This window comes from Salmo salar, unplaced genomic scaffold (genome assembly GCF_905237065.1).
Source record: "Salmo salar unplaced genomic scaffold, Ssal_v3.1, whole genome shotgun sequence".
Taxonomy (NCBI): domain Eukaryota; kingdom Metazoa; phylum Chordata; class Actinopteri; order Salmoniformes; family Salmonidae; genus Salmo; species Salmo salar.
In genome coordinates this window covers 190,531-202,500 of record NW_025548249.1, presented here as the reverse complement: position 1 = coordinate 202,500, position 11,970 = coordinate 190,531, and the positions used below count along the sequence as shown (strand labels likewise).

Here is an 11,970-nt window from a genome sequence, read left to right as displayed (position 1 = left end):
GGATCAGAGATACTAACAGAAGGAGAGGAGAGATGAAGACAGAGAGAGAGGAGGGATCAGAGATACTAACAGAAGGAGAGATGAAGACAGAGAGAGAGGAGGGATCAGAGATACTAACAGAAGGAGAGATGAAGACAGAGAGAGAGGAGGGATCAGAGATACTAACAGAAGGAGAGGAGAGATGTAGACAGAGAGAGAGGAGGGATCAGAGATACTAACAGAAGGAGAGATGTAGACAGAGAGAGAGGAGGGATCAGAGATACTAACAGAAGGAGAGATGTAGACAGAGAGAGAGGAGGGATCAGAGATACTAACAGAAGGAGAGGAGAGATGAGGACAGAGAGAGAGGAGGGATCAGAGATACTAACAGAAGGAGAGGAGAGATGTAGACAGAGAGAGAGGAGGGATCAGAGATACTAACAGAAGGAGAGGAGAGATGTAGACAGAGAGAGAGGAGGGATCAGAGATACTAACAGAAGGAGAGATGTAGACAGAGAGAGAGGAGGGATCAGAGATACTAACAGAAGGAGAGATGAAGACAGAGAGAGAGGAGGGATCAGAGATACTAACAGAAGGAGAGATGAAGACAGAGAGAGAGGAGGGATCAGAGATACTAACAGAAGGAGAGATGTAGACAGAGAGAGAGGAGGGATCAGAGATACTAACAGAAGGAGAGGAGAGATGTAGACAGAGAGAGAGGAGGGATCAGAGATACTAACAGAAGGAGAGGAGAGATGTAGACAGAGAGAGAGGAGGGATCAGAGATACTAACAGAAGGAGAGATGTAGACAGAGAGAGAGGAGGGATCAGAGATACTAACAGAAGGAGAGGAGAGATGAAGACAGAGAGAGAGGAGGGATCAGAGATACTAACAGAAGGAGAGGAGAGATGTAGACAGAGAGAGAGGAGGGATCAGAGATACTAACAGAAGGAGAGGAGAGATGTAGACAGAGAGAGAGGAGGGATCAGAGATACTAACAGAAGGAGAGGAGAGATGTAGACAGAGAGAGAGGAGGGATCAGAGATACTAACAGAAGGAGAGATGTAGACAGAGAGAGAGGAGGGATCAGAGATACTAACAGAAGGAGAGGAGAGATGAAGACAGAGAGAGAGGAGGGATCAGAGATACTAACAGAAGGAGAGGAGAGATGTAGACAGAGAGAGAGGAGGGATCAGAGATACTAACAGAAGGAGAGGAGAGATGTAGACAGAGAGAGAGGAGGGATCAGAGATACTAACAGAAGGAGAGGAGAGATGTAGACAGAGAGAGAGGAGGGATCAGAGATACTAACAGAAGGAGAGGAGAGATGAAGACAGAGAGAGAGGAGGGATCAGAGATACTAACAGAAGGAGAGGAGAGATGTAGACAGAGAGAGAGGAGGGATCAGAGATACTAACAGAAGGAGAGATGTAGACAGAGAGAGAGGAGGGATCAGAGATACTAACAGAAGGAGAGATGTAGACAGAGAGAGAGGAGGGATCAGAGATACTAACAGAAGGAGAGGAGAGATGTAGACAGAGAGAGAGGAGGGATCAGAGATACTAACAGAAGGAGAGATGAAGACAGAGAGAGAGGAGGGATCAGAGATACTAACAGAAGGAGAGGAGAGATGTAGACAGAGAGAGAGGAGGGATCAGAGATACTAACAGAAGGAGAGGAGAGATGTAGACAGAGAGAGAGGAGGGATCAGAGATACTAACAGAAGGAGAGATGTAGACAGAGAGAGAGGAGGGATCAGAGATACTAACAGAAGGAGAGATGAAGACAGAGAGAGAGGAGGGATCAGAGATACTAACAGAAGGAGAGATGTAGACAGAGAGAGAGGAGGGATCAGAGATACTAACAGAAGGAGAGGAGAGATGTAGACAGAGAGAGAGGAGGGATCAGAGATACTAACAGAAGGAGAGATGTAGACAGAGAGAGAGGAAGGATCAGAGATACTAACAGAAGGAGAGATGAAGACAGAGAGAGAGGAGGGATCAGAGATACTAACAGAAGGAGAGGAGAGATGAAGACAGAGAGAGAGGAGGGATCAGAGATACTAACAGAAGGAGAGGAGAGATGAAGACAGAGAGAGAGGAGGGATCAGAGATACTAACAGAAGGAGAGGAGAGATGTAGACAGAGAGAGAGGAGGGATCAGAGATACTAACAGAAGGAGAGATGTAGACAGAGAGAGAGGAGGGATCAGAGATACTAACAGAAGGAGAGATGTAGACAGAGAGAGAGGAGGGATCAGAGATACTAACAGAAGGAGAGATGTAGACAGAGAGAGAGGAGGGATCAGAGATACTAACAGAAGGAGAGGAGAGATGTAGACAGAGAGAGAGGAGGGATCAGAGATACTAACAGAAGGAGAGATGAAGACAGAGAGAGAGGAGGGATCAGAGATACTAACAGAAGGAGAGGAGAGATGTAGACAGAGAGAGAGGAGGGATCAGAGATACTAACAGAAGGAGAGATGAAGACAGAGAGAGAGGAGGGATCAGAGATACTAACAGAAGGAGAGGAGAGATGTAGACAGAGAGAGAGGAGGGATCAGAGATACTAACAGAAGGAGAGGAGAGATGTAGACAGAGAGAGAGGAGGGATCAGAGATACTAACAGAAGGAGAGGAGAGATGTAGACAGAGAGAGAGGAGGGATCAGAGATACTAACAGAAGGAGAGGAGAGATGAAGACAGAGAGAGAGGAGGGATCAGAGATACTAACAGAAGGAGAGATGAAGACAGAGAGAGAGGAGGGATCAGAGATACTAACAGAAGGAGAGATGTAGACAGAGAGAGAGGAGGGATCAGAGATACTAACAGAAGGAGAGGAGAGATGTAGACAGAGAGAGAGGAGGGATCAGAGATACTAACAGAAGGAGAGATGTAGACAGAGAGAGAGGAGGGATCAGAGATACTAACAGAAGGAGAGGAGAGATGTAGACAGAGAGAGAGGAGGGATCAGAGATACTAACAGAAGGAGAGGAGAGATGTAGACAGAGAGAGAGGAGGGATCAGAGATACTAACAGAAGGAGAGATGTAGACAGAGAGAGAGGAGGGATCAGAGATACTAACAGAAGGAGAGATGTAGACAGAGAGAGAGGAGGGATCAGAGATACTAACAGAAGGAGAGATGAAGACAGAGAGAGAGGAGGGATCAGAGATACTTACGGAAGAAGTCTTTCTTTGTGAGGTTCTTGGCACATAAGACTAGAAACACAGAACAGACAGTCAGTCAACCAAACAGATGTCACTACAGACAGCCTGACAGCCAATCAGATCAGTGATTAGGCTGCTGTAAGCCAATCAACGGATGTCTCTTCACCTCCCCACAGCATCTCCCTCCCTTCACCTCCCTCCCTTTCTCTCCCACAGCTTCCCTCTTCACCTCCCTCCCTTTCTCTCCCACAGCTTCTCTCCCTCTCTCTCCTCCTCCCCACAGCTTCTCTCCCTCTCTCTCTCCTCCTCCCCACAGCTTCTCTCCCTCTCTCTCTCCTCCTCCCCACAGCTTCTCTCTCTCTCTCTCCTCCTCCCCACAGCTTCTCTCCCTCTCTCTCTCCTCCTCCCCACAGCTTCTCTCCCTCTCTCTCTCCTCCTCCCCACAGCTTCTCTCTCTCTCTCCTCCTCCCCACAGCTTCTCTCCGTCTCTCTCTCCTCCTCCCCACAGCTTCTCTCTCTCTCTCCTCCTCCCCACAGCTTCTCTCTCTCTCTCTCCTCCTCCCCACAGCTTCTCTCTCCCCTCCTCCCCACAGCTTCTCTCTCTCTCTCTCTCTCTCCCTCCTCCTCCCCACAGCTTCTCTCTCTCTCTCCTCCTCCCCACAGCTTCCCTCTCTCTCTCTCCTCCTCCCCACAGCTTCTCTCTCTCTCTCCTCCTCCCCACAGCTTCTCTCTCTCTCTCTCTCCTCCTCCCCACAGCTTCTCTCTCTCTCTCTCTCCTCCTCCCCACAGCTTCTCTCTCTCTCTCTCCTCCTCCCCACAGCTTCTCTCTCTCTCTCTCTCTCTCCTCCTCCCCACAGCTTCTCTCTCTCTCTCTCTCCTCCTCCCCACAGCTACTCTCTCTCCCCTCCCCACAGATTCTCTCTCTCTCTCTCTCTCCTCCTCTCCACAGCTTCTCTCTCTCCCTCTCCTCCTCCCCACAGCTTCTCTCGCTCTCCTCCTCTCCACAGCTTCTCTCTCTCCCTCTCTCTCCTCCTCCCCACAGCTTATCTCGCTCTCCTCCTCCCCACAGCTTCTCTCTCTCCTCCTCCCCACAGCTTCTCTCTCTCCTCCTCCCCACAGCTTCTCTCTCTCCCTCTCTCCTCCTCCCCACAGCTTCTCTCTCTCTCCCTCTCTCCTCCTCCCACAGCTTCTCTCTCTCTCTCCTCCTCCCCACAACTTCTCTCTCTCTCTCTCCTCCCCCCACAGCTTCTCTCTCTCTCTCCTCCTCCCCACAGCTTCTCTCCCTCTCTCCTCCTCCCCACAGCTTCTCTCCGTCTCTCTCTCCTCCTCCCCACAGCTTCTCTCTCTCTCTCTCTCCTCCTCCCCACAGCTTCTCTCCCTCTCTCTCTCCTCCTCCCCACAGCTTCTCTCTCTCCTTCTCTCCTCCTCCCCACAGCTTCTCTCCCTCTCTCTCTCTCCTCCTCCCCACAGCTTCTCTCCCTCTCTCTCTCCTCCTCCCCACAGCTTCTCTCCCTCTCTCTCTCCTCCTCCCCACAGCTTCTCTCTCTCCTTCTCTCCTCCTCCCCACAGCTTCTCTCCCTCTCTCTCTCTCCTCCTCCCCACAGCTACTCTCCCTCTCTCTCTCCTCCTCCCCACAGCTTCTCTCCCTCTCTCTCTCCTCCTCCCCACAGCTTCTCTCCCTCTCTCTCTCCTCCTCCCCACAGCTTCTCTCTCTCTCTCTCCTCCTCCTCCTCCCCACAGCTTCTCTCCCTCTCTCTCTCCCTCTCTCCTCCTCCCCACAGCTTCTCTCCCTCTCTCTCTCCTCCTCCCCACAGCTTCTCTCCCTCTCTCTCTCCTCCTCCCCACAGCTTCCCTCTCTCTCTCTCTCCTCCTCCCCACAGCTTCCCTCTCTCTCCTCCTCTCCACAGCTTCTCTCTCTCCCTCTCTCTCCTCCTCCCCACAGCTTCTCTCTCTCCCTCTCTCTCTCTCTCTCCTCCCCACAGCTTCTCACCCTCTCTCTCTCCTCCTCCCCACAGATTCTCTCTCTCTCTCCTCCTCCTCCCCACAGCTTCCCTCTCTCTCTCTCTCCTCCTCCCCACAGCTTCTCTCTCCCTCCTCCTCTCCACAGCTTCTCTCTCTCCCTCTCTCTCCTCCTCCCCACAGCTTCTCTCTCTCACTCTCTCTCTCTCCTCCTCCCCACAGCTTCTCTCCCTCTCTCTCCTCCTCCCCACAGCTTCTCTCCCTCTCTCTCTCTCCTCCTCCCCACAGCTTCTCTCCCTCTCTCTCTCCTCCTCCCCACAGCTTCTCTCCCTCTCTCTCTCCTCCTCCCCACAGCTTCTCTCTCTCTCCTCCTCCCCACAGCTTCTCTCTCTCTCCTCCTCCCCACAGCTTCTCTCCCTCTCGCTCTCCTCCTCCCCACAGCTTCTCTCCCTCTCTCTCTCCTCCTCCCCACAGCTTCTCTCTCTCTCTCCTCCTCCCACAGCTTCCCTCTCTCTCTCTCTCCTCCTCCCCACAGCTTTTCTCTCCCTCCTCCTCTCCACAGCTTCTCTCTCCCCCTCTCTCTCCTCCTCTCCACAGCTTCTCTCTCTCTCTCTCTCCCTCCTCCCCACAGCTTCTCTCTCTCTCTCTCTCCTCCTCCCCACAGCTTCTCTCCCTCTCTCTCTCCTCCTCCCCACAGCTTCTCTCCCTCTCTCTCTCCTCCTCCCCACAGCTTTTCTCCCTCTCTCTCTCCTCCTCCCCACAGCTTCTCTCCCTCTCTCTCTCCTCCTCCCCACAGCTTCTCTCCCTCTCTCTCTCCTCCTCCCCACAGCTTCTCTCCCTCTCTCTCTCCTCCTCCCCACAGCTTCTCTCCCTCTCTCTCTCCTCCTCCCCACAGCTTCTCTCTCTCTCTCTCTCTCCTCCTCCCCACAGCTTCTCTCCCTCTCTCTCTCCTCCTCCCCACAGCTTCTCTCCCTCTCTCTCTCCTCCTCCCCACAGCTTCTCTCTCTCTCCTCCTCCCCACAGCTTCTCTCCCTCTCTCTCTCCTCCCCACAGCTTCTCTCTCTCTCCCTCCTCCTCCCCACAGCTTCTCTCTCTCCCTCTCTCTCCTCCTCCCCACAGCTTCTCTCTCTCTCTCTCTCTCCATCCTCCTCCCCACAGCTTCTCTCTCTCTCTCCTCCTCCCCACAGCTTCTCTCTCCCTCTCTCTCCCTCCTCCTCCCCACAGCTTCTCTCTCTCCCTCTCTCCTCCTCCCCACAGCTTCTCTCCCTCTCTCTCTCCTCCTCCCCACAGCTTCTCTCCCTCTCTCTCTCCTCCTCCCCACAGCTTCTCTCTCTCTCTCTCTCTCCTCCTCCCCACAGCTTCTCTCTCTCTCTCTCCTCCTCCCCACAGCTTCTCTCCCTCTCTCTCTCCTCCTCCCCACAGCTTCTCTCCCTCTCTCTCCTCCTCCCCACAGCTTCTCTCCCTCTCTCTCCTCCTCCTCCCCACAGCTTCTCTCTCTCTCTCTCCTCCTCCCCACAGCTTCTCTCTCTCCCTCTCTCCTCCTCCCCACAGCTTCTCTCCCTCTCTCTCTCCTCCTCCCCACAGCTTCTCTCCCTCTCTCTCTCCTCCTCCCCACAGCTTCTCTCTCTCTCTCTCTCTCCTCCTCCCCACAGCTTCTCTCTCTCTCTCTCCTCCTCCCCACAGCTTCTCTCCCTCTCTCTCTCCTCCTCCCCACAGCTTCTCTCCCTCTCTCTCCTCCTCCCCACAGCTTCTCTCCCTCTCTCTCCTCCTCCTCCCCACAGCTTCTCTCTCTCTCTCTCCTCCTCCCCACAGCTTCTCTCCCTCTCTCTCTCCTCCTCCCCACAGCTTCTCTCTCTCTCTCTCTCTCCTCCTCCCCACAGCTTCTCTCCCTCTCTCTCCTCCTCCCCACAGCTTCTCTCCCTCTCTCTCCTCCTCCCCACAGCTTCTCTCCCTCTCCTTCCCCTTTTCTCCCCACAGCCTCTCTCTCTCTCTCTCTCTCCCTCCTCCTCCTCCTCCTACCCACAGCTTCTCTCTCTCCTCCTCCCACAGCCTCTCTCTCTCTCTCTCTCTCTCTCTCTCCCTCTCCTTTCCTCCCCACAGCTTCTCTCAGCATCTATCCTGCGTACGTGTGTAGCGTATTTCAGTGTGTGTCTGTGGTGACCTGGGCTCATTGAGAGTATTAAACGGTCTCTTGCTCTCTGGCCAAGTTATCCTGACAACATTGTGTATTGATTCCTTGTGTTACTATTTTGATATTTCTTCTCTCTCTGCATTGTGGGTAAAGGGCCCTTAAGTAAGCATTTCACTGTTATGCTTCGATAAACAACAGGTGTAGGCTGTTTTATTTTAACACACACAGCTGGAACAATGGCTGTTACTGTAGTAGTTAACGGTAGCCATGCAGACTGGCCGGGCCTCTATTCAGACTGGCTGGGCCTCTCTATTCAGACTGGCCGGGCCTCTATTCAGACTGGCTGGGACTCTCTATTCAGACTGGCTGGCGCTCTATTCATGTAGTAGTTAACGGTAGCTATGCAGACTGGCCGGGCCTCTATTCAGACTGGCTGGGCCTCTATTCATGTAGTAGTTAACGGTAGCCATGCAGACTGGCTGGGCCTCTATTCAGACTGGCTGGGTCTCTATTCATGTAGTAGTTAACGGCAGCCATGCAGACTGGCTGGGCCTCTATTCATGTAGTAGTTAACGGTAGCCATGCAGACTGGCTGGGCCTCTATTCGTGTAGTAGACTGGCTGGGCCTCTATTCAGACTGGCTGGGCCTCTATTCATGAAGTAGTTAACGGTAGCCATGCAGACTGGCTGGGCCTCTATTCATGACTGGCCGGGCCTCTATTCATGTAGTAGTTAACGGTAGCCATGCAGACTGGCTGGGCCTCTATTCAGACTGGCTGGGCCTCTATTCATGTAGTAGTTAACGGTAGCCATGCAGACTGGCCGGGCCTCTATTCAGACTGGCTGGGCCTCTATTCGTGTAGTAGACTGGCTGGGCCTCTATTCATGTAGTAGTTAACGGCAGCCATGCAGACTGGCTGGGCCTCTATTCATGTAGTAGTTAACGGTAGCCATGCAGACTGGCTGGGCCTCTATTCATGTAGTAGTTAACGGTAGCCATGCAGACTGGCTGGGCCTCTATTCAGTCTGGCTGGGTCTCCATTCATGTAGTAGTTAACGGCAGCCATGCAGACTGGCCGGGCCTCTATTCAGACTGGCTGGGCCTCTATTCGTGTAGTAGACTGGCTGGGCCTCTATTCGTGTAGTAGTTAACGGTAGCCATGCAGACTGGCTGGGCCTCTATTCGTGTAGTATTTAACAGTAGTTATGCAGACTGGCTGGGCCTCTATTCAGACTGGCTGGGCCTCTATTCGTGTAGTAGTTAACGGTAGCTATGCAGACTGGCCAGGCCTCTATTCATGTAGTAGTTAACGGCAGCTATGCAGACTGGCCAGGCCTCTATTCAGACTGGCTGGGCCTCTATTCAGACTGGCTGGGCCTCTATTCATGTAGTAGTTAACGGCAGCCATGCAGACTGGCTGGGCCTCTATTCATGTAGTAGTTAACGGTAGCCATGCAGACTGGCTGGGCCTCTATTCGTGTAGTAGACTGGCTGGGCCTCTATTCAGACTGGCTGGGCCTCTATTCATGTAGTAGTTAACGGTAGCCATGCAGACTGGCTGGGCCTCTATTCAGACTGGCCGGGTCTCTATTCATGTAGTAGTTAACGGTAGCCATGCAGACTGGCTGGGCCTCTATTCAGACTGGCTGGGCCTCTATTCATGTAGTAGTTAACGGTAGCCATGCAGACTGGCCGGGCCTCTATTCAGACTGGCTGGGCCTCTATTCATGTAGTAGACTGGCTGGGACTCTATTCATGTAGTAGTTAACGGCAGCCATGCAGACTGGCTGGGCATCTATTCATGTAGTAGTTAACGGTAGCCATGCAGACTGGCTGGGCCTCTATTCGTGTAGTAGACTGGCTGGGCCTCTATTCGTGTAGTAGTTAACGGTAGCCATGCAGACTGGCTGGGCCTCTATTCAGACTGGCTGGGCCTCTATTCATGTAGTAGTTAACGGCAGCTATGCAGACTGGCCAGGCCTCTATTCAGACTGGCTGGGCCTCTATTCAGACTGGCTGGGCCTCTATTCATGTAGTAGTTAACGGTAGCTATGCAGACTGGCTGGGCCTCTATTCATGTGGTAGTTAACGGCAGCCATGCAGACTGGCTGGTCCTCTATTCAGACTGGCTGGGCCTCTATTCATGTAGTAGTTAACGGTAGCCATGCAGACTGGCTAGACCTCTATTCGTGTAGTAGTTAACGGCAGCCATGCAGACTGGCAGGGCCTCTATTCATGTAGTAGTTAACGGTAGCCATGCAGACTGGCCGGGCCTCTATTCGTGTAGTAGTTAACGGTAGCTATGTAGACTGGCTGGGCCTCTATTCACGTAGTAGACTGGCTGGGCCTCTATTCATGTAGTAGTTAACGGCAGCCATGCAGACTGGCTGGGCCTCTATTCAGACTGGCTGGGCCTCTATTCATGTAGTAGTTAACGGTAGCTATGCAGACTGGCTGGGCCTCTATTCATGTGGCAGTTAACGGCAGCCATGCAGACTGGCTGGGCCTCTATTCATGTAGTAGTTAACGGTAGCCATGCAGACTGGCCGGGCCTCTATTCGTGTAGTAGACTGGCTGGGCCTCTATTCATGTAGTAGTTAACGGCAGCCATGCAGACTGGCTGGGCCTCTATTCAGACTGGCTGGGCCTCTATTCAGATGGAGGTGAGTGATGTCTTACTGCAGTCTGGACTGAGCCTCGTCCACTGGTTCACACAGCTACAGTGTGTGTGGTGTGCCAACCTACTAACTAACCAACTATGGACAAACTATCTAGGTGCTAGCCAACGTTACTGAGTATACACTAGTCAACTTAGTTTAGAGGCTTAATTTGCTGTAGAAACCCTGCCAACTAGGTGCTTTTGAGATCAGTTAGCTAGCTAGCTACATCTGTAAACGCTAGCTGGTTAGCCAGGTTAGATATGTAGGTAATGTAGAGAGAGCAGGTCAGTTATAGAGGGGAAGGTAGTTAGCTAGCTAGCTACATCTGTAAACGCTAGCTGGTTAGCCAGGTTAGATATGTAGGTAATGTAGAGAGAGCAGGTCAGTTATAGAGGGGAAGGTAGTTAGCTAGTTAGCCAGGTTAGATATGTAGGTAATGTAGAGAGAGCAGGTCAGTTATAGAGAGGAAGGTAGTTAGCTAGCTAGCTACATCTGTAAACGCTAGCTGGTTAGCCAGGTTAGATATGTAGGTAATGTAGAGAGAGCAGGTCAGTTATAGAGGGGAAGGTAGTTAGCTAGCTAGCTACATCTGTAAACGCTAGCTGGTTAGCCAGGTTAGATATGTAGGTAATGTAGAGAGAGCAGGTCAGTTATAGAGGGGAAGGTAGTTAGCTAGCTAGCTACATCTGTAAACGCTAGCTGGTTAGCCAGGTTAGATATGTAGGTAATGTAGAGAGAGCAGGTCAGTTATAGAGGGGAAGGTAGTTAGCAGGAATAACTCCTGGTTTGTCTAGAAATGACTAAATGTTTAGGTCTGGTTAGGCCACCGTGTCAGATAGTCGACTAAACAGTTGTTGTTTGTCCCGTCGGATTAGCATTCAGATCATGGCTAACCTAACTAAACTAACTAACTAACTAACTATTCCCGTTAGTTAACCTAGTAAAAACACCTTGGACATGACAAGACACTAACTAGCTTGTTAAAACAGGCGAATATCAAATCTAAAATGTACTAGTTAAATATCCACGAACTAGTTATCCTCGTCCGTTTGGTTGTTGAGTTATTATTATGTGTTTTAACTAACTAGTACTAGTTAACGTTACCTATATTAGACGTTAAGATGTTAGTAAATAGAAGAACCGGATGTAGTTATCGCCATGACAGGTCTGTCCAGCGGATTTTATCTGTTTTTAATCCCCCCCAAAAAAAACAACACTCAAATGAACCGTAAAACGTTTTAGTTATCTACCGTTATTAGTTTTTTACCTGTCAGGCGGATTTTAATGCTGGACACGTTTCTCTGAGAGCCGGGACCCGACATCACAACGGAAGAACAGTGGTTGTAAACGCCAGCTTCAATATAACCAACTCCCAACACTCCTCCTGAGGATATTTGGACCTCTAGGTTGTTAGAATATGTGGCTTGTCTTCTTCAAGTGGAAATGTGTATTATTTCCAGGCGAAATCCCCCGTCCCGAACAAGCAGCAACACAGACGGACATTTTCAAGGTGGCTCTGGACCATAAAGTTAGAATACTAGAAGGGATAAAGGAGGAGGGGGGGGGATCCTTATATATAGTTGTCTAAAAGGTCAGCCATGTTGGTCAGGGAGTTGAGCAACTATGGTTTTCCCAGTGCTGTGATAAGATATTGTGGGAGAATAAAATAATGAATGTAAATCATTTATCTGTACTGTATGTGTTTTAGCTAACTGGCCAGCCTGTTATAGAGCAATGATTCCATTATTTAAAGAACAAAACACATTTCTGAAGACAAACAAAACACATTTCTAGCAGCAAATGTGTTAAATTATAGCCGTGGTATAAAAGGGACAATGCAACTCCGTGGAAGGTTATTTCCACTCCACTAGCGCGTCGTGGAAAATACAGTACCTTCCACATTGTTCATTGTCTTTAGAAATGCGTTTGTTTGAAGCCTGGATACAGCCCTTAGCCGTGGTATATTGGCCATATATCACAAACCCCCGAAGTGCTATTATTGCTATTATAAACTGGTTATCAATGTAATTAGAACAGTAAAAATTAAAAAAAGTGTTTTGTCATGCCCGTTGT

General features: G+C 50.8%; 1 protein-coding gene across 1 annotated transcript in view; it reads right to left on the bottom strand.

The window, feature by feature from the left end:
* The window catches only part of LOC123732807 (E3 ubiquitin-protein ligase SMURF1-like), a 70,493-nt gene extending 59,044 nt beyond the window's left edge, over positions 1-11,449 (bottom strand). The window contains 2 exon segments of the mRNA XM_045712089.1: positions 3,159-3,197; positions 11,165-11,449. Coding sequence (XP_045568045.1) covers positions 3,159-3,197; positions 11,165-11,219 — 94 coding nt within the window. The 5' untranslated portion in view covers positions 11,220-11,449.
* Between the last annotated feature and the right edge of the window lie 521 nt (positions 11,450-11,970).